The following is a 26,077-nucleotide window of genomic DNA, read 5'->3' on the forward strand; positions in this document are numbered from 1 at the left end:
CGCCAAATGATTGTGCCTTTCCTTGGAAGCCTGAATGGGTCCATTGACCGACTTCGACAACTCGTCGAAAAATGTTTCAATGAAGACGCGAGTGAATTTGTTCATCTCATTGTTGTGATTTTTATTTTTTTTTCCCAGCTGAGGATGTTTGTGAAACGTTTACTCTTATCCGTGGCAGTTTACTTTTTGGTTGAAGTTGAGTCACGAACACAAACCGGTAAGAAAGTGAATTTGTACCATTTATATCCTATAATATAGTGTCATTATAGTAACATTATTACACTGACGGCGTTTCCCCTCAGTGACGTCACATCAAGTTACCTGAACTGTCGCGTGTTTAACTGTCTTTTTCTTTGTCCACGCTCGCCACTCAAAGGGGCGTTTGGTGGCCCAAAAGCTACAGCGAGAGGAAGTTTCCTAACATATTGCAATCACAGTCACATCCAAAAGAGATTCAGGTTCTATTTATATGCGTTTTACTTCCTCAATTCTGTCCTCTCTTCTGTTCAGGTCAGCTCCTGCCACCGCGCAATCTCACCCTTCGTTGGCTGAGCGACTTTGAACTACAACTGTGGTGGGGACACGAGGGTTTGCCACCAAACTGTGAATACAATGTGTTAAAAAGAACGGCCGATCACAACAGTGAGGAACAGAGTGTAAGTTCATGACGGAATTTCGAGTCGGCTGGTTTTTTGTGTGTTGGCAAAACTCCTGTTGAGACACCTTTTGACCCTGAAAAAGTACCGTGATACCTCTGCAGCTAATACCGTTTTTTTCCATGTATAATGCGCCTCCATGTATAATACGCACCCTAAAAATGGCATGTTGATGCTGGAAAAAAGCCTGTACCCATGTATAATACGCACCCAAATTTTGACTCCTACTTAAGTCTGTCAACGTAAAATTATTTCAGAAAAAAGATCATCTTTGGGAAGAACCGGATGTTATTTTGCCGGTCAGTATCACTGCACATGCGCTAGCAAACTCCATAGCGAAGAAATGTTTTGGATTTGCATAGGGTACATTGTGTGAGCAAACGAGAAGGTGATCGAGCAAGCGTCTGATACCAGAGCATTGTGTTTGAAGTGAACAGCAGAGAAGAAAGCGCATCTGTAATGGCGGCCTCCGTATCATATCCGGATAAAAAAAAAAAAAAAAGTACCCATGTATAATGCGCACCCCAGATGTTAGGACAATAAATTAGTTACATTTTGCCCATGATACATGGGAAAAAAACAGTAAATAAAAAGATTAATTTCTTGTTATTTCAGACTCACCAATCACCTCCTTCAGTCTACAACCTGGCAATGGAGGGGGGTTCCCTGTTTTTCTCTGTTCAGACCACCTGCAACCACACAAATAGCGAGCCTTCTTTCCTCAATGTTACATATCCAGGTAGAGCGCAAACAATCCTTCTCGGGACATTTCGGACCCCCTATTATGATTCATCTTCTCCCACTCAGAGTTGGTGAGTAACGTGCGGTGCAGCATCATCTCGTCGGCGCTGACTCGGTGCTCCTGGGTGCCTCTCGGCTCTCCTCGGGATCTCGCTTTCTATTATCAGTATGACCCCCCTACCTCACCTCCCCGCCTCTTTGCTTAGTAAGCATGCTGTGATTACACTAAGTCATTTGTCATCCGCGCAAGGTTAGCGAACGAGGTGGAGGACGTGGCCTCCGCCGTCATGTCCTTGTCAGAGTGTCCGCACTACACGCTCACCAATGGCATGAGGACGGGCTGCTGTCTGAAGTCCAAAGCCCAGGAGTCCATCCTGATGTTGTTTAACGCTACCCTGAACGGGGGTCTCGTCAAGAACACCTTTCAGGAGAAGCCTGTGCTAGGTAGCGACGTCGTCACACATCTCAAATGTGTCTTTGTCAATATTTGACCCGTGTGACTCTCTTTCCCACCTCAGTGACACCGCATCCCCTAAATTGGAGCGTTAGCAAAGTCCCAGGTTATTTCAACGTGAGCTGGACTCCTCCGGATGTTTTCGGACTACCGCAGTGGAAGTTTGTGATCAATTACACTGAGTGTGATAAGGAAAAGGTAAGAGGAAGCGGAATAATATGAAAGACGCCGCATCATTCCCAAAAATTGCCCTCTTACCATCTTATCTTAGACTCAAATGGTCCAGGAAGTGACATGGCTACTATTGGGCCGAGTTTCTCACTGTCAGTACCGTATGACCCTGAGAGCGTGCAGCCCTCGCGGAGACTCTGAATGGAGTGAAATCAAGTATTTCGGTACGTGACACATTTCGGGGAAACCTGGTCCCGCTCGGCTAAACAGCGTGCGCTTCCTCGGCAGAGGCGGACCATGATGCCGACGCCGTCTTGTACGCCGCCATCGTCATCATCCCGCTGCTGTGTGCCGGCCTTGCATCGCTGGCGTGCGTGTGCTTCAGAAGGTGGCTCAAAGCAACATTCAAAACGACGTGCTGTAGCTTGTTTGTTAATCATCGCGCTTGCCCCGTGCAGGAATCGGGAAGTCATGTTCAGCAACGTGCCCCAACCTCGGGATTTCCTCAGTGATATTCACAACAACAAGGTAATGATGTTAAAATGTGACCAGCACTATGAAATACCAAATTCCACCACTCTGTAATCTCTGTATCTTTGAAAACATACATACAAGAGAGTATTTTGCATTGTTTGTCAGCCTGAAGCGAAACAGTAAATAGACTACGTGTAATTCTCATAATTTGGGTGTAGCAAGTAGTGGAAACACAATAACTAAATTAAATGTATTCAATTATTTTTGTCTTCCTTTTAGAGTGACAGACTTTTCAGCTTTAATTTCCTGGAAAAGGAGGAAGAGGAGTGCCAAATCAGTGTGGTGACAGAGCAACAGCAACAACCACATTTGAATGTTCTATAGCGAATTGCGATTCATTATTTTATGATTTGTTTTGAGTTTTCTGGTTGTTTTAGAGGCAGGAGTCGCTAAAAAAGAAAGAAAACAAGTCATCTTTCTGCCTTTCCGGTAAGATACATGAGGCCCTCTAGTGGCCGTATGCGGTACTACAGATATGGCGACTCGGAATGGTCCTGATGCTGCGAATGTAGATAGGATGCCTCGGACGCGCTTGCGTACAAAACGTGATTTTGCGCCATCAAATTGACGCAGTCTCTGTGGCGCAATGGAATAGCGCGCTGGACTTCTAATCCAGAGGCTCCGGGTTCGAGTCCCGGCAGAGATGGGTCGCTGAGGATGCCCCCTTTGTTTTGCTTGGGCTGCATCTTTTGATGAAACGTTAGGATGCGGTAGGTTTGCCGTGATGGACACGAGTAATGCCAATAGAAAGACAGTCCGACAATATTATCTACACGTAAAACAATTCAAATGATGAGACAATAGAATAAAAGAGTAGAATTCAATAAAAAGATGCTTTGTCGTCTATTCTTCTCATAGAATTGACACTAAGATACAAAATATACTAGTCCATTTAAAAATACAATTGTTGCAATTATCTCAATAAATGAGAATATAGTAAAAAATACTTTCGTAATTTCTTTCCATTTTTGAAATCCAATAGACAACAAATTCCCAGAACATGAGTCCAGATTCGGCCTTTGCATGAGCAGCAAGACGACGACAGGCGGCGCCCCAGCATCATGTTCGACGCTCAGCTGACTGACCAAAACGTGCACGTATCTTCTCGATATCAGCACGATTAAACACGAAAGCAGTTTTGTACGTTTTGAAACAATCTTCACGACTCGTTATTAGTGGACTCATCTGGTAATCCTTGCTAAGATTTCACCCAAGTTTCGACATCATCTTTTTGGGTTTAAAGGGGACCGTGTTGTGGTTCCAATGACGTCACAAGAGAGAGAGAGGGGGGCGAAAATTTTATTTTGAAAGAAACTTTATTAATCATTCTATTTCCACAGTACACGTTGTAGACCTGGGTAATAAATTCACCCCCAAAACATCCCCAAAGATCATCTGCATATGTTGCTGTGACAACACAAACTATCCAGATGTCGTTCTTTAAAGCGGTCACCAGCTTCTTTATTAAAACTGGAATGAAAGAATAATTAGGATTTGATACAATTTCCGCAGACGGTGACAGTGAAACAGAGACAGAAGACAAAGAATGAGACAGACTGAAAGAGAGAGACGAAGAGAGAGCGAGCGAGGAATGCGCCTCGAATGAGGATATGACGTCAAGTTAGGCAAACTGCAGTGAATGCAAGACAGGAAGTGGCTGTTTATAATACGAGAATGAGAGCTCTGCAAACCAGCCGTTTTGTTTATATTGATTTTTTTGTGGAATGACAATGATTCGACGTCATATTTGAGGGAGAACACAACAAGAACCTTTATCGCCATTTTATGCTTCCGGGAGGAGCAAGGACATTGGATTTGGAATCAGACGTCAATACTGTAATGTGTTTGTTTAGTTGCTTATTTCAAAACTTTTATTGGTGAGTTAGTATATAGTGGATATTTTGTTTATATTTAAAATAGCATTTTTTGTCACGCATAGAAGATGCGTGCTCAAAATTTGCCCATCCCCTCTTCCACACATTCAATGGTTGTGTTTCTACGCTTTTATTTTGAAAAGTGTTACCGGAAACTAATGGATCATCCGATGACTTGATGTCGATCCGTGCGCAGCAGTAAGCGGACTGCCGCCACAGTGGAAAGAGGAGAGAGGGAGCAGAGGTGGAGGGGACGAGGGAAAAAAGCAGCGGAATGGTGTAAAAGCCGAGTGAGAGCTGAGCAACATCCAGACGACTAGTGCTGCTGCTCTTCGTCTTTTTCTTTCTCTCACTGACCCGTCCAGCTCTGCCTTTTGGATGCCGTCCTCACGGAGTTTTGTCCCCATACTGGACTTATTCTTCCTGGTGGGCTGAACCATGCAGAGGCTGCTGCTGCTCCTCACTTTGCTGCTGACTTTACAAACTGGTAAGGATGCATTTTGGGCCGCGTCAAATGGAAACGAGGATAAATGGTATTCTGTGTGACGTAATTGGAAGCGATTTGGGGAGTTTGTGTGTGGGGAAGGGGGGGGGGGAGAAAAGGCCACGCTTTCCTTCTTCTCTTTTTTTTTTCCATTCCTTTTTTTTGTTGTTTTTCAAGCCGTGCATGCCGATGCCCTAACGTTGCATGAATGACCTTTGCAGATGTGTGAGTGATGCAACCTCCCCACTCGGACGCCGGCACTGAACCGTGAACGTGACGGGAATGAGTGTGATTGATCAGCTGTGCTTGTCTTGTCACTGCTCTCGCCTCTCTTCACCTCTCCTCTCCTCTCCCGTGTCATCCTTACCTGCGTGCATCATAAAACGCGGCAGCGGCAACAACCGCCGGGTACGAAACAGTCGCTCCCCCCCCCCCCTTACTATTTTTTTTTACCTGTAGTGGTAGCAGGTATTAAATAGTCACAGTTGCTAGGAGACAAAGGCTGTGAAGATGAGGAGCATGTAAGTGCAACCTGTTTGATGAAGGTACCAATGTGCGTGCCATTGTCTATTGTCATAGGTATAGGGGGGGGGCGTGTTCTGTTAAGGGATGATGTCACTGTGTCTGCCACCTGAATTGTGGAGGGTGGGTTAGGTGCAGCACCCATCGATGCTGTTGAATCCACATTTTGGACACAATCCTTTTCATCGGGGCCACACACGCGCCTCTTTGTTCACGTCACATGTTTTTCCACCGTTATGTCCACATGACAAACACACACGCATTGTCCGCAAGCGTGTCATCCATTATCACTCTCCAAACACACACGTTTGCCCTCCCGCGATAGCCCAATGTGGCTGGGACGACGTCGTGCCGGGATGTCTTTCTGCCTTGAAAGAAAAATATATTTCACAGTGTGCAATTTAAACATAGCAGCAAAAGGCTTATTAACAATCGCATGGTTATCAACGGAGCGGCTCATAATTGGGAAGTTGTAAGGATGCGATTGTCGAGGAGTGATTGATTCAGCGTCGCCGGCCTTGAAACGACACACAAGGTGAGGAGCCCCTTAATGCGTTACTGCATAATCAATCGGGGCAAAGACGCTTCTGTGGAACACTTTTAAGGACGAGGCAGAGCTTTGACCTGCGGCACTGCACTCGAATGCTGACAAAGGTTCAGAAGTTTTGTTAGCCTCATCAGTTTGTGATTATAGTTTAGCAAGGATGCTTACCGTTTTTTTCCATGTATAATGCGCCCCCATGTATAATACGCACCCTAAAAATGGCATGTTGATGCTGGAAAAAAACCTGTACCCATGTATAATACGCACCCAAATGTTGACTCCTACTTAAGTCCATAAAATTATTTCAGAAAAAAGATCATCTTTGGGAACAAGCGGATGTTATTCTGCCGGTCAGTATCACTGCGCATGCGCTAGCATACTCAATAGCGAAGAAATGTTTCGGATTTGTGTAGGGTACATTGTGACAGCAAATGAGCAAGCGTCTGATACGAGAGCATTGTGTTCGTATGGAGCGTGTTTGAAGTGAACAGCAGAGAAGAAACCGCATCTGTAATGGCTGCCTCCGTATGATATCCGGATTAAAAAAAAAAAGAATTGGTTTTTTTTTTGCTATCCATGTATAATGCGCCTCCCAGATTTTAGGACAATAAATTAGTTAAATTTTGCGCATTATACATGGAAAAAAACGGTATTAAGAAGACATAGGCAGAGAATAATGTGGTGAAAGCTGAGTAAAGACTTTTGGTGGGCAGGAGGGGCTTCCAGAAAACTGGACTACCAAGGTGATCAGAGGAACGGGAAGCTGAGGACAGAGCAGCATGGTTTTGCTGTGTTTTCTTGCTGCTCACATCAGTTGGTGACAGTAGCTCCTGAATGTGCCCGAGGAACTTGCTGGACGCTCGTGGTTCACTTCATAGAGCCGCTTGCGGGGACCCAAGATTCTGGTCTGTGTCGTTTTTTTGTAGCTGAGAAGGAAACAAGTCAGCTCAGACGTAGATTACTGAAGAATGGAGACAGAAATGTGACATAGGCCAAACAGAATTCTGAGCCCGCTTACGTCTGAATCGACCTGTTGGTCCAAAGCCTTTTTTCTTCGGACGACAATTTTCCGTCAAGGTAAATCCAAATTGCGGCGATTCAGCAGAAAACCTCACCGACGCGTCACTTAGATTCCCGATGATCAAATGTATGGTCAACGCAAAACCGACAGCTCCGAGATCCTCGACTTTTAAAGCCCCGATAATGCGATGGGGGGTGTTTGACAGGCTGGAGGCGATCGGGGTTATAAAAAGAAAGAGGGAAAGAAAAACAACACAGCCCCTTAAAAAGGTTTCTTTATGCAGAGTCCCTCAAGCAAGAGAGGCACACTTAACCACATCTGACTGACCCCCCCCCCCACCACCACCACCACCACCACCACGGTGACATTCTACAGTGAGGACCCCGTTTTGGAAAAAAGGCGGATTGTTGACGGGCAGGTGGTTGAAGCCTGATTGAGAGCGATTAGACGGAGGTGGTTGAGGTTTTCTGGAGGGCTCCTCCATCGAGAGGGGGTGGAGAGTTCCGTGTGTTGGGGAGCCGGCGGGGGCTGTAAAGAGAAAGGAAGCATTACTCGAGCTCCACTGCCCTGCTCATTCACATCGAACATGTTGCCATTGCTTCTTCAAAGGCGGCTTTGCGCCGTAATCGCCAGGATGGGCCCCGTCCCGATTTGCACGAGTGACTTGTAACATTCCCGTTTTTTTCTTTTGTTGTTTTTTTTCACTCGGGCTTCTTTCTTTCTCCTTACGCCCCCACTTCTCTTTCCATCTACCCCTTCCTCTCTTTGGCTCTCTAATGGCTTCCAGATGTGTTTCTTGCATTCCTTTGGTCGGTGGAGAGGGGAAAGACAAGAGGGGAGGGGCGGGGAGGCTAGGGGAGGGGGGGGTTATGAGATGGGGAGGCTAGGGGGGGATCTGGCTCGTCCAGAGACGAAGCACATGAATTAAAACTGCAAACGCAAGATGAGAAATGAGCTTGGTGGAGTGGAGGGTTCGAGAAAGGACGGGAGTGCGTGTTGAAGACGAGAACAGGGGATTGGGTGGAGGTGCTGTAACCTCAAAAGTTCTCCGCCCCCCCCCCCCCCCCCCCCCTTGCAGGAATGCGGTTGACACTGATGATGTCACTTCATTTTGGCGCTCTCCCACTTTCGGCTCCTCACCAGGGACGAGGGGAGGGAGGCGGGTATTTGTCTCAATCTATCCTTCTTCCCTTGACGGTAACATCGGGGTCACCCAAATCGGTTCCACACTTCTAACACCAACCCACTGCTTGTCGATAGTTGCGCAACTAATAACAAGCCAGCGCTCCCGTCATCGGCGGTCATTAAAAAAATGCCGTGCTTTATTTATTTTCTACCTCGCCGATCTAATGGCGCCTGGAGGTCACGTTTACCTTGACCCTAACTTCCCGACGAATGGACTTTTACGTGTTTTGCGAGTCATCTCTGTTTTGTTGAAAACACCGCACGCCATCGGAAGTACGTTGAAGATGCCGCTGGCTACGAGGAATGGGACCGACAATCAAATCAGATTCCAGATCTTCTCAAAAGGTCCTCAGAAGGAATCTGGGGATGGGAATTTCAAACAGGAAACCCCCCTCCCCCCCCTTTGCCAAAAACCGTTGGTCATCCCCAGAGTATCACATTACAGGATTACTGCCAGGCACCTAACGCACAAACTGTTTCTGCTCCTCTTACTTATTCCAGATTTTCATCCCCTGGCCAGAAAAAAAAAGTGTCTGCACAGATTGTTGCGCCACTAAGTTAAGTTTGTGTCGCTTATTTAATTCCTAGACGCGGCGAGTGGAGTCTTGCGCAATCTTTGACATTGAGCCCGCTTCCATCAGCAAAGAAGCTCTCACCTTGAAGACGCCTTTGCACGGCGTCGTTGGCAAGATTTTCCATACGAACGCTCTCGCTCGGCTCCAAAAGGTCGCCGAGGTCGAGGCCCCGGGCTTTTATTGGCTGCCCCGTGACGGATGACATTGCAACTAGCGACAGTACATACCAATGAAATTAGATTGCACTGGATTCAATTAAAGCGGACCTTGGAAGAGATCATTTATCGACGGGATGTCGCTTATAAAATAGTCACGCTGTACTCCGTCGCTCACCGATGTTTACACCGCTCCATCACGTGAGGGGGGCAGTGACTTTAGAGCAGGGGTCCTTAAACTTTTGCAAACGGAAGCTAGTTTTGATATTTTCGACATAATTACCAACAATGATTTAACAAAGTATAAAATGCAAAAGTCTCAACGTGTTTACATTTTCAAATGAAGTACCATCACCCGTGTGCTAATTTTAGAACAAGGCCGCAGGCTACTACGGGTAGAACCGATCTGTCGACTGGTCCGCGAGTCGACTTTACCACTCCATCCGCATCGATGTTTAATGCTTTAAATGTTTCTGGCATCTCGTTTTCCAATCAAAAATTGATGTTTGAACTGTGTTTGTAAGGCTAGCGGCGATTTAAGCTAACAAGGCTAATGCTTAGTTTTCCCACTCTCGGACTGGCGCTAACATGAAAATGTTTTTCATCACATCATAGTTGATTCCAAAAAATATTTAATTGTCCAACCCATTTGGGTTCTTTGTGAGTAGCATTTCCGTGCCCCCCTGCTCTAACGTGACTTTCAATGCTCAAAATCAATCGGGAACCACCACCGCAAGCGATCGATTGGCAATAGCATGGACTGCGGCGCTACGAGGCGCGCCGCTTCGTGCGTATGTATACGTCCGCCGCGTTCAAGCGTGTCCAGAGAACGACCATTGTTACTTAGGGTTGCCCTTAGTTACCGCAGACTAGTCTTTGTCAGCCGCCAGGCACGTTGGCTGCGATTCGCTAGCGGATTACCAGCGGCTTTTTTCCCTGAGCTCCGGCGTATTCATGTGCCCGTAATGTGTCAGATGCGTCGTGGCCAAATTATCATATTATCCTCTAGTCATCCTGGAGTTGCCATGGCCACACTTTTCTATCATTGTGTCAGTGGTCCTCACGGGCTGTCGCCATGGTAACGGCAGAGGTTTGCCACGCACACATACTGTAGCGCACTTCACCCTAAAGAATGGGTGGGAGCCTCTAATGGCGTCATGACATTAAAATGCTCCTTTTTCCTTGCGGTGATGGTGTTAACGGTAAAAAAAAGAAAAAGAAAAAGGGGGAGTGGGAACAGAAAGGTAGTTGGAGGACAAAAAGGGATGAAAAGGGAATGGAGTCATTGACAAAAGACGGAGAGCGAGAGAGAGAGGGAGGTTGGCGTCTGCTTGTAAAAAAAGGAGGCTTATGAGGTAAGATGACAGAGGAAAGGAGCGAGCGGGCGGGCGGACAATGCGGCAAACAAAAGACATCGTCTTTGTCCAAAACCTGCTCCCCCCCTCCCCAAATTCCACACACACACACACACACACACACACAGCCCAAGATTCACCTTTGTGTTTTGAGTGGGAGTGCGCACAGTAGGATGCCTCCTTTCACTGCCCCCCCCCCCTTCCACTCCACATCATAGGCTCCCCCATTATTGCGTCCCCATATAGCGTCACCATAGCGATGAGTTATTATGGCCATCCAGGCGGGCGGCCATATTGTTAAGGAAACATGTGGTTGAGTTCCCGTAGTCAGATTAACAGAGGCAGAAAGTGCACGTGAATCGTGTAAACCAAAGCAGGAAAATGTTTTCTAGCCTGTGAAAGTAGCTTGAGCTAACTGCGCTTAAGCAAAGTGCAGTGAACTTAAATGGCTTCACAAACAGAAGAGAAGAGATTTAAAAAAAAAAAGAAACTCTCATTTAAAATTCCTTGGAACGGATTCATGGTATAAAATCCTCGGGAACGGATTAAAGGTATTACCATTTCTTTCAATGGGAAAAAATGATTTGAAAATTATAACTCCTAATTGGATGATTAACTTATGAAATATGTATAATGAAAAAAAACAATCCTTTAATGTTTACAACAATGGATTATAATAATAGTAATAATAATAATTGTTATTATTATTATTTATTTATTGTATATTACTTTGTCCTTTAATTTTACAGCAGAAGGAATAATTGTCAAAAACCGTCATCCTTACGATGCAAAGCTTTTGATCAACATCAACAATATTTTATTTTATTTTATTTTATTTTATTTTATTTTATTTTATTTTATTTTATTTTATTTTATTTTATTTTATTTTATTTTATTTTATTTTATTTTATTTTATTTTATTTTATTTTATTTTATTTTATTTTATTTTATTTTATTTTATTTTATTTTATTTTATTATTTATAACTCCTAATTGGATGGGGTGACTATTATTATTGTTGATCTTTTATTTATTTATTTTATTTTTATTTTATTTATTATTTATTTATATTATTATTATCTTAATTATAACTCCTAATTGGATGATTAACTTAAGAAATATGTATAATGAAAAAAACAATCCTTTAATATTTACAACAATGGATTATAATAATAGTAATAATAATAATTATTATTTATTGTATATTACTTTGTCCTTTAATTTTACAGCAGAAGGAATAATTGTCAAAAACCGTCATCCTTACGACGCAACGCTTTCGATCAACACGTCGACAACGAGAGGTGACTCAATGATGTCGAGGAACTTTGTCCTGAAACAATGATGTCATCCCCCTCCACGGCGCCGTCTGCGGACCTCCGTGTTTCTTTGTTCTCCGTTTTTCCGCACGCCGCTGCCGGCTGCACTGAACCGGGCACATCACAGAATTGATTTGTAGTGTATCGATGAGCGCCAGAGAGATTGAAGGGGGGGCTTAACGTAGTTGAATATTTGTTCCGGATTCATTAGAAAGGCTTTGTCAGACCACCAAATACGCTCGTGAGCACACCGGCGTGCAAAAACTTATTAGGCTGGCTAATTTCCAACGTCATCTGTTGCTATGGTGACCCGATTTTGCTGGATTGGATGGGACGGGGAGGTGCAAGCAAGAGACAGGCACGGGAGACTTTATGGATGGGAGCAGGGAGGAGGCCGGCCGGAGACAAAGACGATGCGACGGATGCGTAGGAATCCACGCGAGCGCCGTTTGACTCTTACGGAGAGAAAGAGGTGACGCAAGCCCGGAGAGGAACGTTGAAATCAAGCGAGCGTTGACATTTGCAGCATAGCGCCGGGGTATGCGGGGGCAAATCGACAGCACGCAGGCTAAAAATAGCTCCAGATGTCTTTGCATGCATCTGCTGTAGCCTCTTGTTAGTTCACAGGTACAAACGCCTTGCTGTTGAAGCTCGGAGGCCCGTGGCGTCTCACTAATGTGAGTCACCTGGTGATGGCGTGCCGGCGTTGGGTCGGGTCTATTTGACAGGCGTCAAAATGATGCTTACGTTGGCAAGGAGTGGGCTGGAGGAACTCCAAAAAATATGTTTCCCAAGACACGTATTTGTTCTCACAGCTCAGCATCAAATGAAAATGCCATCATAAGTACACAGTGTTGCTTTGAGAGGCTGTGACAAATTTGAAAGGATGCAAGTGAAATATTGACGTCTTCTTTATCCTCTGCGAAGAAAAAAATAACATTACTCTGGATACTAACAGGCTGCTTCTTGCTTCTTCTGTTTACCGTTTTTTTCCATGTATAATGCGCAAAATTTAACTCATTTATTGTCCTAAAATCTGGGGTGCGCATTATACATGGGTACAAAAAAAATATGTTTTTTTTTTGTTAATCCGGATATTATACGGAGGCCGCCATTACAGATGCACTTTCTTCTCTGCTGTTCACTTCAAACACGCTCCATACAAACACAATGCTCTCAGATCACCTGCTCGTTTGCTGTCACAATGTACCCTACACAAATCCGAAACATTTCTTCGCTATCGAGTTTGCTAGCGCATGCGCAGTGATACTGACCGGCAAAATAACATCCGGTTGTTCCCAAAGATGATCTTTTTTCTGAAATAATTTTACGTTTACGGACTTAAGTAGGAGTCAAAATTTGGGTGCGTATTATACATGGGTACAGGTTTTTTTCCAGCATCAACATGCCATTTTTAGGGTGCGTATTATACATGGGGGCGCATTATACATGGAAAAAAACGGTAATTTAAATATCTAGTACATCTAAAATACATCATTAGCGTTTTGTTTATTATTTACCAAAATCACTTGTTCTCATAGCAACAAAGTTTTCCACTTTTCCTTCTCTGTATCATCACATAATAGACCTTACCGATCCCAGGCATTAAAATGAACAAGAAAAGAAATGTTATCTATTTACTGCATGTTTTTACTACTTACACTATTATAGTGTTATGTTTGTCCTATAAAAAAAAAAACACACCACACATTACACTTTTTAGTTTCAAGCGCCGCTGTAACAAATTAACGGCATTTCTATCCAATTCTATGAGGGAAAATGATTTGAGGTACAAACTGCCTTGTTTGTCTTTCCCTAATAACCAAATGAAATCATTTTTTGGCAGCCTACATCTAAAAAATTCCACTCCTCCCCAAAAGTCAGCATTTCACAGCAGCGAGGAGCAGCAAACCGCCTCAACGTGTCGATTACACGTTTGGGCTGGACTGCGGTCGTGTTTGCGTGCGTCCACAGGAAGTGGCTCGCCAGCTAGCGGCGGCGGCGGCGTGTTTTTTGTGTGCGCCGACCTCTTTGTGTGGACGGGGCGCTCCGCTGCTATCTTGGCCACGAGTGACTCAAGGAAATCAGGACACACTCTATATTTGTCACTGCAGCATAACCCACATCATGAACCAATACGAGTTCCGCTGCGTACGCCGCGTCTCCATTTTTGGTCTTTTAACACCTCGAATGAAAACAAACAAACACACTTTGCGGTGTTGACAAGTGTTAAGTGGATAATATGGAAATGAGAAGGCGAGGAGCACATGTTGAAATGAGTCAGAATTTTTTTTTTTTTTTTCTCGCTCTAGATTGTTCATCCGCTGACTTTGGATTACATTTGCGGTTTACTGTTGAGGGAATACCTCCAACTGGCCTCGCCGAGGTAGCTGAAGGGAGGATTTGCTTGGCCTCGGGCCGCCGTCGACTTTGCGGCTTCGTTAAAAAAGGAAAAAGGGGGGGGATTAGCCCGTGCGTGTACGAAAAGCGGCTTTTTGTGCTGTTTTGTGTAAAGAAGCCGCCCTTCACGTGCTGTTAATTAGCATCAAATTGTGATGCATGACTTTAAATGGAACTTGTGTCTCATTTCATCCATCCTGGCAAATGAAAAGCTCCTATTTTTTTTTTCTGGTTCTCTTTTTTGGGCTCAGTGTTGAATTATTCGAGGTATGCATGCCGCAGAGCTCCATCTGCATCTGATTCCCTCCTCTCCGTTCCTGCGTGTAGCCTCGCACATCTTCTTTATCGTCAGAATATTAATGTGCAGCACTGTCAGAAGCTATTGTTGTGATTGGTGCAGGAGTCTTTCTTTCCTTTTTTTTTTTTTTTTTTTCCTTTTTGCATGACTGCTTTCTTTCGCATTAGTGGGCATAATGCACCTCGGCGAATCACAACCGGTCTCCTCGAATATGGAATAAGCGAGCCGACGAGGAGAATGAGGACTGAGGGTCGTGACTTGGGTTGGGCCAGGCATATGGCAGTTGGTTCAAAAAAATGGTGAGAGAGGAATGAGAAACTCTGGAGGCCTCCGAGGGAGAAGTGTGAGGGAATGGGGCGAGAAGAAGGAGGGAGGGGGTGGAGAATTTGGTTGGGCGGTCAAATAAAGTGAAACGGCAACAGTGGGAGGCGATGACGACTGAAGGAGGGAGAGAGAAAGTGCCGGAGGGTTGATATTTAATGTGATAAACGAATTGTGACAGTGCGCCTCGAACCCCCTTCCAACCAGCAAGGAGGAGGAACAGGGAAAAAAAAAAAAAAAAAAAAAAGGCGTCATGGCTAAAAACATAAAGTCGAAATTTGACATGGAACTACTGGAATACGATAATAACGAGTAAATAATAACGAGACGCGCCGTGCGGGAGTCCTGTCCTGGAGGGACAGCTAATTACAACTTGACATCCAAGAGACACACAATGGCGTTTCTCTCTCTCTCTTTTTTTTTCTTTTCTTGATTTGCTCCATTTTCCACATGAAGCAGCAGCACTCGGGTTCATCTGGCGGGGCATAATCGCGGGGTCCAGGCGAAGCGAGCAAACAATGATGGCCCCTGTAGCTCGGGAAGCCTGCGAGATGACTCACAGGGAGGAATGAGCAAGAAGGGGGTGAGGTCGGGGCGACGGTGAGGCACGAGGGGGGCGGGGCTTCCGAGACTTGACAAAACAAGAAAAAAGGGGGATGAGAGAGCGAGAGACACCCCAGGCTGAAATTGCCTTTTGATATCCTCTCGACTGAGTCAGCATGAGACGCTCGGTCTTGATTTCCACGTAAAATGGCCGAAAGATGGCAATCACGACGTTCCAACGCAGCGCAGTCAATTAGCCCGAAATAAAACCACGGGTGAAATGAACGTTTCTTCAAAGGTTCATCTGGCGACTCACTCCTGTGTTTTATTTTTTTTCTGCTCCCTTCAAGCGTGGACCGCGAGGTTCTCCCAGGAACCGGCAGACCAGTCGGTGGTGCGGGGCCAGCGGGTGATCCTGTCCTGCGTCGTCTTCAACTACTCGGGGATTGTTCAGTGGACCAAAGATGGGCTCGCGCTTGGCATCGGCGAGGACCTGCGGGGTGAGACGTCAAGCGTGCCACGCGCCAGCCGCATGCAAATGAGGAGTCGCCTTTCGCCAGGCTGCCCAGTCGTTTACGATTCGGGGCGCTCTCGGGACCACTCAATCAATTTGATTGCAAAGACATAAACCTCGCACGCGTAAAAAGCCCACGAGAAGTGTCGCATCTGGCCCAAACCCGGTTTTATGTACTTTTCAAAGTCACCCTTATAACCTCCCTCTGCTTTTTTTTTTTTTTTTTACATCAAATTTCCAGGCCATAAAAGTCTCTATAAAGTGAAAATAAATGTCTTGTAAATTTGACACAGCAAAGAGAGGAGGGTTGTTAACGACCCTGCCAAATTTAAATTGTTTAAAACATGTTGGCTGTCACATCAGCATTAAAAAAAATCCAAATGGCCAAAGCTGGATTGTAGTACACAACCACCATTGTAGCATTTATGTATAAAACAGACTTGTGTTTGTGTAGTCGTATGTGTGTGTGTGTGTGTGGCTTCTGTGGTCTTTTCATACGCTTTCTTGCCCTCCACATTACACATGCAAATGCATGTATGTTTAAACAAGGCGCACACGCACGTGCGAGCACAAGCAAGGACACGCAAGGTTGTGAGGCGAGCGGACCAACAGCGAGGCCCGACTCGGGCTCTCGCTCCCGTCTCACGCTCTCGCCTCCGTCTGAGCAGCAAATTGTGTGCACCGTGCCGTACAGTCGATTTGAGTGCCCCGAAAATAAGTAAATAAATACATTACTGCTTGGTGACCGAGCGCGTCGATGCCACCTCTTGGTGAGACTGTGCAGCTGAGGCACAGCTGGCGGACATGTTGGGGGGGGCGGATGATTGTGCGATGGATGCGTGGGCATCACAAAATACAAGGATTGATGAAATGAGACTCATTCAAGGATTTACATTTGAGATGTGTCTTCCTAGCCTGGCCTCGGTACCGAGTGCTGCGGGTTCAGGAGCTGGGCCAGTACAACCTCGAGATCCTGTCGGCTGACCTGTCTGACGACTCCTTGTACGAGTGCCAGGCCCCCGATGCCGCCTTGAGGTCCAGGAGGGCCAAGCTCACCGTCCTCAGTACTTTTCCCTCCTCGTTGTCGTTTAGTATTTTGCCGATTGCTGTCACAATCCCCCCCCTGACCCCCCCATCCTTGTGCAGTCCCTCCAGATGACCCGGTGATCGACGGCGGTCCGGAGGTTCTCCTCAACGCGGGGGAGTCCTACAACCTCAGCTGTGTGTCCCGGGGTGCTAAACCACCTTCCATGATCGAGTGGCTTAAAGATGGGCTGCCCATAGACGGGGCCGTCAGCGCCACCGTGAGTCCAAACGACGAAAGACGCGCAGACGAATGTGACCTTTGACCTGTTCTGTAATGGCTTCAGGAGGTTCTTCCAGACCGTAAGAGGGTGACCACGCGCAGCTTCCTTCCTATCCACCCCATCGACATAGACACGGGGAGGAACTATAGCTGCGTGGCTTCCAACCTGGCCGCCCCCGCGGGCAGGAGCACAACCGTTACGCTCAATGTGCATCGTAAGCACGCTAACCGTCCTCTCAGCGAAAAAAAGTCAAAAACACAAAGCTGATTTTGCAAGGAACAAGAATTTATTTTTGCCATCTGCGTCTCACAGATCCTCCAACAGTGACTTTGTCCATCGAACCTCGTTCGGTCATGGAGGGCGACAGGGTCGCCTTTACTTGTCAGGCTCATGCTAATCCCCCTATTATGGGCTACAGGTCAGTTCCTTTTGCTAATATAAGGGTGTCTAACTCGAAATCCAGTCGTGGGAGCTTAAGTCCTCGCACTTGGTACTTAAGTACAGAAGTAGAAATACATATGCCGTGAAATGTTGTTAAGTACAAAATGAAAAGCTACACATTAAACATAAAAATGATGCTAACTAGCGAGCTAGTTTTCGCTCAGGCTTATATGCTATAAAAACAACAACAAGAAAAACTTTCGTATTCATGTAAATACTGACTCATCTCCTTTGCTTATAGCGTGAAATGTATTCAAGTCAAAACTACAGATGAGTGTAGATTTTTATTCATATTAAATATCATTGTCTTGGCTAGCTAGCTAATGTTGGCTCAGGGTTTTATGCGATCAAAAACAAACTAACTTATTTCATGATGGAATTGTTTTTAGGCTTAGACGAACCATTCTTATAGCCGACAGCAAACATTTTTCTTGAAAAACACTATGGAGGGCAATTATTTTGGTTCTTCAAATCTGTTATATTCATAAAAAATAAAAAAAATACGAAATAGACAATTTTGACATAGTACGGGGTTGAAAGTAGTTCCTTCCTGTGTCGCTTAGGTGGGCCAAAGGTGGCGTGGTTCTGCAGGGTGCCAGGGAGAGTGTGTTCACCACCAAAGCGGACCACTCCTTCTTCACCGAACCCGTCTCATGCTTGGTCTTCAACGCGGTGGGAAAGACCAACGTCAGCATCCTCGTGGACGTTCACTGTGAGTGTCTCGACCTTACGCTTGCTCCTTCCGCGACCTCCCTTTCCGACGTTTGTTTCCACCTCTCCAGTTGGTCCCATTCTCTTGGTGGAGCCTCAACCCAAAACGGTGGACGTCGACTCCGACGTCACCCTTAACTGCAAATGGGCCGGGAACCCTCCGCTCACTCTCACGTGGTTCAAGAAAGGTTCCAACATGGTAAGAAGAGCAAATGCCAAATCATGTGAAATGAACGGACTCGGGATCGGCTTGCGGTGTGACGTGCGCTCGCTACACAGGTCCTGAGTAACGGCAACCAACTGTACCTGAAGTCGGTGAGCCAGGCCGACGCAGGCCAGTACGTATGCAAGGCCATCGTGCCGCGGATTGGCGTCGGAGAGACGGAGGTCACCCTCACTGTCAACGGTCAGGAAATGACAAAAGCAAGTCCAAATCTGATTTTTGTGGGGGGTGCTTAAAACGGCTGTCTGCCTTTTCCCTACGCAGGCCCGCCCATTATCTCCAGCAAAGCCATCCAGTATGCGGTGCGAGGGGAGCGAGGCGAGGTGAAATGCTACATTGCGAGCACGCCCCCTCCAGATAAGATTGTAAGTAGCGCTGACCCGTCCACCTTGGATTCAAAGTCAGTTCATCACTTCTTTTTCTCCATTTGAGGAGAGGAACATTGACATGCTGTCAGCCATGATTGATTTTTGTGGTATTTCAAACCGTTTTCTCGCTTAAACACGGGACGCATCCGTTTGATACTTGTGAAGGCTTGGCTTGGAAAATATCCAAAGGCGATGCTAACAACCAAAAATGTCAGTTAAAAAGTACACAGCTAAGCATTGGTGTAGATAGATGGGTGGCTGTGGGAGCATTCCACCCCCCTCAAATATAGTACCGTATTTTCCGGACTATAAGGCGCACCGGACTATAAGGCGCACCTTCAATGAATGTCCCATTTTAAAACTTTGTCCTTATATAAGGGACACCGGACTATAAGGCACACCATTAATGCATCATGTCCGATTTTTAATCCAAATCAAATCATTCTCCATTTTATCTTTTTTATTTCAACTTCAGATGCAACAAATGACTTTATAATCACAAAATAATGATAGTCTTTTTGATTCATGATTCATAGTCTTCAGTGGGATACTTATGATTGATTCCATGACACAATGCTTCGGGACAGTTTAAATTTAGGAATTTGGTCCGTATATAAGGCGCACCGGACTATAAGGCGCACTGTCGGCTTTTGAGAAAATTTTGGGGTTTTAGGTGCGACTTATAGTCCAGAAAATACGGTATATATATATATATATATATATATATATATATATATATATATATATATATATATATATATATATATATATATATATATATATATATATATATATATATATATATATATATTACACACACAATTGGAATATTTTTTCCAAATCCTTGGAATTCAGTTGTTGCAACGGTGAACATATAGTTACAGCCCATTATAGTCCGGAAAATACAGTACTTGGATCCCAGGTTTCTTTGCCGTTTTGGTATTCTCCAACTTTTATATTTCCGCTCATTCCCTGCTGAAAACACATAATGAATCTTTATCAGAATTTTTTGAAGAATTATTTGGGTTATTAAAAAAAATATCTAGTGGAGCCCTATACACCCCCCCCCCCCCAGAAAAAAAAAATTCTAGCCGCGCCACTGCCTTTGAGGGAAAAAGTTCAGAATTGCATGCCACAATTGCATGCCGTTTGTTTTGAGCAGGGGTCCCCAAACTTTTTCCTGTGAGGGCCACATAACCTTTCCCTTCTCTGATGGCGGGCCGGTGGCAGTTTGTAACAGAAAAAGTGTGACGATCGTAGGGGAGCTTAAAAAAAATATTGTTTTCCAGAAAGCCACACATAACCAAATAACGGTTATTTAATAACCCTTTCCAGGTTCTTTACAGAAAAAAAGTCAGGAAACAAATAATAACACTATTAATGAAATAAATAATAACTAAACCCTCTCTGAGTTCTTCACAGAAAAAACAGGAAATAAATAACTAAATAACTCTCTCTGGGTTCTTCATAGAAAAAAAACCATGGAACATTAACTTTCTGTTGTGCCATGAACAATCTTAACAGATAAAAGTTCAGCTCAGTTGTCAGAGCAGAACCTCTCTGACACATATGAGCAGTCTCTTAAAGTTCTTGTGTTCCTTCCTTATAATCCTTTTGTAGGTTCCAGTAGGCTTGTAGACACTGCTGTCTTTTTTGTTAAAGTTTGATAGTGCGTCATAGTCTGGAGTAAAATTTGTTGTGGCAATTCTTAGGCGAGATCCGAGGTGTTTGTCCGTTTACCTCGATCTGTGACGGGTAGATGTTGACGTTCATGTGGCTGAACGTCACGTCGCGTACGTCGAGCCAAATTGGCAACTCTTTTAAACGCTCGTCACTGTGTTCACCCTGCTTTACTTGGGCGACATTTTAACGGAAGGATTCCAGGGGAAGGTTTGTGGGTGGCTTTAGCGCAAAACTGCATCTGAAAGCTCAGCGCGCAAATTACAAGAATGCTGTCGTCACAGCCCACGCTCTAAATTCGGGACTGATACAAATAGAGCGCGAGTGCGCCATGTCCGTACACGCACTTGTGAGTGTGCACCGAGCTTTCTGACACGGCTTCCGGTAGTAAATGCGCAGGCGAGCGCTTCCCCATCTACTGGGCAAACGCAGTCATTGCAGGCAAAATGAGCAAAAAAAAAAAAAAAAAAAGTTTAATAATACAATTTGTTCAGGGTTGGCGGGCCGGATTAAACGGTCCCGCGGGCCGTATCCGGCCCGCGGGCCGTAGTTTGGTGACCCCTGGTTTTGAGGGACCGAAAACAAACTCCAGCCGAATCGGCCACGGCTGGTAGGGCATTCCAAAGCTCTGGAGCCCGAATAAAAAAAATGCTCTAGACCCGGCAGACATTTTTATTTTCAAAACAAGCAGGGGGTGAAGGTGAACAATTCGGCGCCGATCCAAATCTAGATTTTTTTGGCCTCGGGGGATCTCTGTGGCATTTCGCACCATGACCCCGCTCCTTCTTTCAGGCACCGTCCCTTCTTTCTGTGGGAAAAAAAAAATTTCCTCCTCCATCCCATATATCAACAAAGCAACACTAAGCCGGTCCACTTTTAGCTCGTGCGTCAGAAAAGCGACCCGGATGCTTTCTCCGCTCAGCTGCATCGCACGGGCATCATTTGACGGATGCGTCCTGACTGGCCACGCGGCCCCCCCCACCATCTAATGCGGCCGCCGCAGCTCGGGACAAGAAAAGATTTATAAAATATAAAAAGGACGGCGGGAGGAACAGTTGTCCCAGTAAACGCCACAACGGGAAGAATCTCCTTTTCCGGAACAAGTGGGCACATTATGGGAACATGTGGGCTCTCATGCATAATTAACTGGCCTCGATACACTATATGCTGAATAATACAGCTGCTTTTAGTGCCTTTAAAGATGGAGGACAACTCCCCTCACTCCTAGCTTGCCCCCCTTCGGCGTGCAGCGTGAATATATTTCTGACACGTGCACGCATGTCATTAGATAAAGAGGTTAGGGTCACTCGAGCATGATGAAAGGGGTCGTAAACCCGGGGTGAGATTTCGCTCGTCCGCACCCCATCAAGCGAGTATGCCATGGCGTGCAGGTGTGGGCGTGGAAGGAGAACGTGTGGGAGGAGGAGAAGGGCACGCTTCTGGAGCGCTACACGGTGGAGCAAAGCCGAACGTCGGCCGAGGGCGGCGGCGTCCTTTCCACCCTCACCATCAACAACGTGATGGAGTCCGACTTCCTGAGCTCCTACAACTGCACGGCTTCCAACTCCTTCGGGCCCGGCACGATGATCATCACCTTGGAAGAAGCGGGTGCGTTCAAAAACAATTGTGATTTCAAAACGTCAACAAAATCAAAATGAAGAGGAGCATCAAAATCTCAAGTGATCTTTGTGGGTTTTTTTTGTTTTTTTTTACAGAGGAGGTCCCGGTGGGGATCATCGCCGCTGGCACGGTGGGCTCCACCATCCTCTTGTTCATCTTCCTCCTGATCCTCGTACTCATCTTTTACCGTCAACGCAAAGGCAGTGAGTCAACAAACATGAACCCCAAAACCCCAAACAAGCTCCACCTCTGCAATGGTTGTGCTTCCAGGTCGGCGAGGGGTGACGCTGGGAAAGCCGGACATTAAGGTGGAAACCATAAACAAGGAGAGCCACAGCTTGGAGGAAGACACGGGCAGCGTGTCCACGGCCTCGCGGATGGTGAAGGCCATGTACTCGGTGAGCTGCGCGCTCGCGCGTAACCTGGCTTCCCCGCACCTTCTCCTTTACCTCTAATTCCATTTTCTTCTTTTGTGTCGCGTTTGGTTCCCTCACTTCCTGTTCTCCTTTTTTTTGGTTTGGTTCTCCTCTTTGACCGTTTAGTTTCTCCCCTCTGTGTCCTTCTCTCCCTCCAATCAGCCCTTTAAGGACGACATCGAGCTCAAGTCGGACCTGCGCAGCGACACCCTGGACACCCGCCAGGAGTACGACCTGAAGGTGAGCCCTCCGCATTTTTTGTTTTTTTGCTCATTATTATTATGATTCATTATTCAACACCACATGGAAGGAGAAGTCGAGCCTGCGTGCATCTTTTCCGCATTCTGCGCCTGCGGGCGTTGGGCCGAGGTAATGAATCTACTTGATTTTCATGGAGCTGTCAAAACCCGCGCTGCCGAGCCTCCGGTCGGAGCACGAGTCGGATCGTCTTAAAGGAACCCAGACATGAATCCACCCCGGGAGGTGGTTAGATCACCCCGACAACAGCCGGGATTCATTCCCCCACCCCTCCCTCCCTCGACTGCCTAAAGCACCGGCGCTGTGAAACAATGGCCCAGTGAGGCGTCTGGTTACGTGAGAGATGATGAGATGGAAGACTCGTGTCAGGAATAGTCAGTCTTCCTGCGCCCAGTTTGTTGGCGAGATTCCACTCTGATTCATGCACTTGAATCAGAGCGAGGCTCGGAGCCAGAGGCAGTTCTAGGATCAGACGTTGAGGGCTGCTGAGCCCCTGGCCGCGGAAGGGGAATTCGAACGCAGTTACTTTAAAGGAGAACTTTCTTTGACTACACCATCAAACCTTCATTGGATTTGTAAAACCGTCGACATTTCTGGAGGAACACAATCAATTTGAATACAGCAGAAATTTTACATATGCATTTTTCTGGGCCCCTCAATACTGAGTACTAAAATACTAAAAACGGACCTTGGACATGTAACACACTAACAGAAATCAACTTTTGTGAAAACGTTTAAGACTAAAATATCACCGTTTTGATTTGTTTCCCAAGGATCCCACCAACGGCTACTACAACGTACGAGCTTCCACGCTTGACGAGGGCCGGCCCGCTTCCCGTTCCACCGTGCACTACTCCGACTACCGCTCCCCGACGGGAACCCCTGGTGGTGCCGCGTCCATTAGCGGCAGCAGCGCGGGAGGCTCCGGCGCCACGGCCAGCGGCGGCGCGCCCGGCCCGCCGGGCCCCCTCACCTCCCCGGGCCGCCCCCAGGCCTGCTATGACCCGCGCCCCCCTTCCAGACTGTCCCACATCAGCTACGCGCAGTTTAACACGTTCACCCGCGGGGGCCAGAGCCAGCAGGCGCCCAGCAACCCGGCCCCTGCCGCCGCCGCCGCCGCCGGCGACTTCCCGGGCGACTGCGGGCTGCTGGACTCCACCTCCCAGCTAGCGTACGACAACTATGGATACCCGTCGCACTACCAGACCTACCGGATAGGCTTCGCCCCATCCAGCCTGGCCCCGCTGGAGGCCGGCCCCTCCTATGAGATGTACGGGGTGGGATCGGGGATGGCCGGGCCAGGGGTGGGCGTGGGTCCCGTGGGTCCCGGGGGTCCCGTGGGTCCCGGGGGTCCCGGGGGCCCCGCCCCCTCAGGCGCGGACACGGGACTCGGGAAGTACGGCAGCTCCACTCGCTTCTCCTACACGTCGCAACACTCCGACTATTCCCACAGCCGGCACACGCAGCGGATGCAGACTCACGTGTGAAAGCGCTCCGGCGGCACGAAGGAGTGTCTTCGACATGGCATTGCAGCTACAACCAACACACACATATTTACACGCACACACCAACACGCTCCGGTGAACAGAATACGGCACACACGCGTGCCGGGAAAGGCAGACAAAAGTGTGGGCGCCCGACTGCGCGCTGGCCAACGTGTTTGGAAACTCGGCGAGAGCGGACGGCGTGAGTCACGATCATGACGAGGATGGACGACGAGGATTTTTGCTTTGGGTTGCCGGACTGCGTCTTGAGTTCCCACGAAACGAATCGCGCTCCACTACGGGCTGAAAGAACGGCGCAGGGTTGCGAACTCTGGCGGAGGCGCGACCCGTTCAAAGTCTGACACGGTACATGTGATTGGGAGAAACCTCAGAGGGCGGGAGTCGTTTATGGCTGCCATCTTTTCTTGTCCAATGTTTCCCATCATGCTTATTAGTAGGGATGCTCAACACCACTGTTTTTGTTTTTTTCAGTTCGGTACCGGTTCTGGTTTTTATTCACCAAGTCCCGATACCACTTGATGGCTCGTAAAATTCGAATGAACACCATGACAATTAATTCGAATCCATTTCTGCCTTCCCAGCGCACATGATGACTCACCGATGTGTTAAACGGCTGCAAGGTAGCACCGAGGAAGACTTAGATCATTTTTTCGCTTTAAGTATCGATGACTAATATCGGTATCGGGACTGGCTCATCCCCTACGTATTCGCCGGGGGAAAGTGGTTGTTAGTAGGAAGGTCATCATCCTTTTTGCACCGCATCAACAGTATTCATGCTTGGACGTCTCTCTTCTATATGTGTCGTCTTTTAATTTTGCACACATGACTAGAGCTTTGTATTCTATTTTTTAACATTACAGAATTATTTTTGTCAATGTCAAACATAAAATGTGTATGTATGGACCAAATGTCGGAGGAGTTGTGCCATCAAAAAGGGTATACCAGTGTATAAAAGAAAAAAAAAAAAAAGAACCAACAACCTAGTGCCAAGTGTTCATATTGTTCTTCACCTTAGACCATGTACAGTAGTATGCAGTAGAAGCTCCTTCTATTGGCGACTGTTGCTTTACAAACCAGGTGAGGGACCTTGTTTTAAGACTTTTTCCTCAGCTTGGGCCTTTTTCCCCACCCCCGAGCTCTAAACTAAAAGACTGGTGCGGACGATGAGAAAAACACAAACGTGGGGTTTAGAACTGAGTGGCCTTATCGGAAGAACATTATCCTTTCTCATCGTCTGCCTGCCAAAAGGGCCGGAAGAGAATGTGTATGGCGAGGCTCCGTGAAGGCTGTCTACAATATTGACATGTAGTAGTAAGTGTGTGTGTGTGCGTGCGTGTGTGTGTGTGAGAGAGAGAGAGAGAAGTCAAGATGGAGTGTGTGGGCATTGGCACGCACATCAATTTGTACAGTGTGTTTGTATAGATGTGTGAATGGATACATGCATACTCCAAACCGCCTCTGACTCATGTGTGCGTGGGATTGTTGTATGCCGGTGTGTTTCAATATAAGTCTATCATTTCTCTCACGATCTAGTACTTTTATACCTCTGGTAGGACTGTATCCTGTATTATTGTGTCTTTGACTTAAGAAAATCCCAATGTTTATGTTATTGTACTGTTCCGTAGCAGGAAAAAAAAATGTTAAAAGTATGTTATCGAACTTTTGTTTAATTTCTCTACCTTCGATATTTTTTAAAAATGTATGTAATTATTTTTCCACAGTATTACATAAATAAAAGCACTGTTTTTTTTAATTAAAAAAATAAGTAATCTGTCCTTCCTTGTTTTTGACTACATATTTGTCACTTGGTGACGTGTTACTTTAAAAAAAAAATACAAACAATACTGCTTGACTTGAGTCGATTTTGCAAACATTACCAGTTGGTA

At 46.3% G+C, this 26,077-nt stretch overlaps 2 protein-coding genes and 1 non-coding gene across 5 annotated transcripts; all 3 read left to right on the top strand.

Moving 5' to 3' along the window:
• il13ra1 (interleukin 13 receptor, alpha 1) lies at positions 1 to 20,706 on the top strand. Of its 2 annotated transcripts, XR_009716287.1 has the most exons (11): positions 1 to 217; positions 511 to 656; positions 1,272 to 1,395; positions 1,464 to 1,563; positions 1,648 to 1,841; positions 1,916 to 2,049; positions 2,123 to 2,246; positions 2,311 to 2,410; positions 2,481 to 2,550; positions 2,776 to 2,935; positions 19,872 to 20,706. XR_009716287.1 is itself a non-coding variant. In XM_061292333.1 (10 exons), exons 1-10 carry the CDS (start codon positions 7 to 9, stop codon positions 2,878 to 2,880), a joined length of 1,308 nt encoding a protein of 435 aa, XP_061148317.1. In that variant the 5' UTR covers positions 1 to 6; the 3' UTR covers positions 2,881 to 3,502. The 2 variants fall into 2 exon arrangements, 1 of the variants encoding a protein (XP_061148317.1); XM_061292333.1 differs by lacking the exon at positions 19,872 to 20,706 and having other exon boundaries at positions 2,776 to 3,502.
• Positions 3,129 to 3,202, top strand: trnar-ucu (transfer RNA arginine (anticodon UCU)). Its single transcript has one exon. It is a non-coding gene; the product is annotated as a tRNA-Arg (tRNA).
• kirrel1a (kirre like nephrin family adhesion molecule 1a) lies at positions 4,212 to 25,966 on the top strand. Of its 2 annotated transcripts, none has more exons than XM_061292313.1 (15): positions 4,212 to 4,917; positions 15,499 to 15,648; positions 16,577 to 16,726; positions 16,809 to 16,966; positions 17,033 to 17,183; positions 17,282 to 17,387; positions 17,974 to 18,122; positions 18,193 to 18,320; positions 18,401 to 18,527; positions 18,609 to 18,709; positions 21,784 to 22,000; positions 22,108 to 22,215; positions 22,283 to 22,410; positions 22,555 to 22,668; positions 23,460 to 25,966. In XM_061292313.1, the coding sequence occupies exons 1-15, from the start codon at positions 4,869 to 4,871 to the stop codon at positions 24,171 to 24,173; spliced, it is 2,550 nt and encodes an 849-aa protein (XP_061148297.1). In that variant the 5' UTR covers positions 4,212 to 4,868; the 3' UTR covers positions 24,174 to 25,966. The 2 variants fall into 2 exon arrangements, with proteins under 2 accessions (XP_061148297.1, XP_061148306.1); XM_061292322.1 differs by having other exon boundaries at positions 4,213 to 4,917; positions 22,591 to 22,668.
• Positions 25,967 to 26,077: the final 111 nt, after the last annotated feature.

The sequence above is a fragment of the Syngnathus typhle genome, linkage group LG1, assembly GCF_033458585.1.
Source record: "Syngnathus typhle isolate RoL2023-S1 ecotype Sweden linkage group LG1, RoL_Styp_1.0, whole genome shotgun sequence".
Classification (NCBI taxonomy): Eukaryota; Metazoa; Chordata; class Actinopteri; order Syngnathiformes; family Syngnathidae; genus Syngnathus; species Syngnathus typhle.

What these genes read in the sequence shown, in the direction of transcription:
- kirrel1a (XM_061292313.1), top strand. Translation starts at nt 4,869, where the DNA reads ATGCAGAGGCTGCTGCTGCTCCTCACTTTGCTGCTGACTTTACAAACT. An exon ending in GGCCAAGCTCACCGTCCTCA is followed by an intron (nt 16,727 to 16,808) that starts GTACTTTTCCCT and finishes ATCCTTGTGCAG; the next exon opens with TCCCTCCAGATGACCCGGTG. An exon ending in CATCACCTTGGAAGAAGCGG is followed by an intron (nt 22,001 to 22,107) that starts GTGCGTTCAAAA and finishes TTTTTTTTACAG; the next exon opens with AGGAGGTCCCGGTGGGGATC.
- il13ra1 (XM_061292333.1), top strand. Translation starts at nt 7, where the DNA reads ATGATTGTGCCTTTCCTTGGAAGCCTGAATGGGTCCATTGACCGACTT. An exon ending in CCTCAATGTTACATATCCAG is followed by an intron (nt 1,396 to 1,463) that starts GTAGAGCGCAAA and finishes TCTCCCACTCAG; the next exon opens with AGTTGGTGAGTAACGTGCGG. An exon ending in CTGAGTGTGATAAGGAAAAG is followed by an intron (nt 2,050 to 2,122) that starts GTAAGAGGAAGC and finishes ATCTTATCTTAG; the next exon opens with ACTCAAATGGTCCAGGAAGT.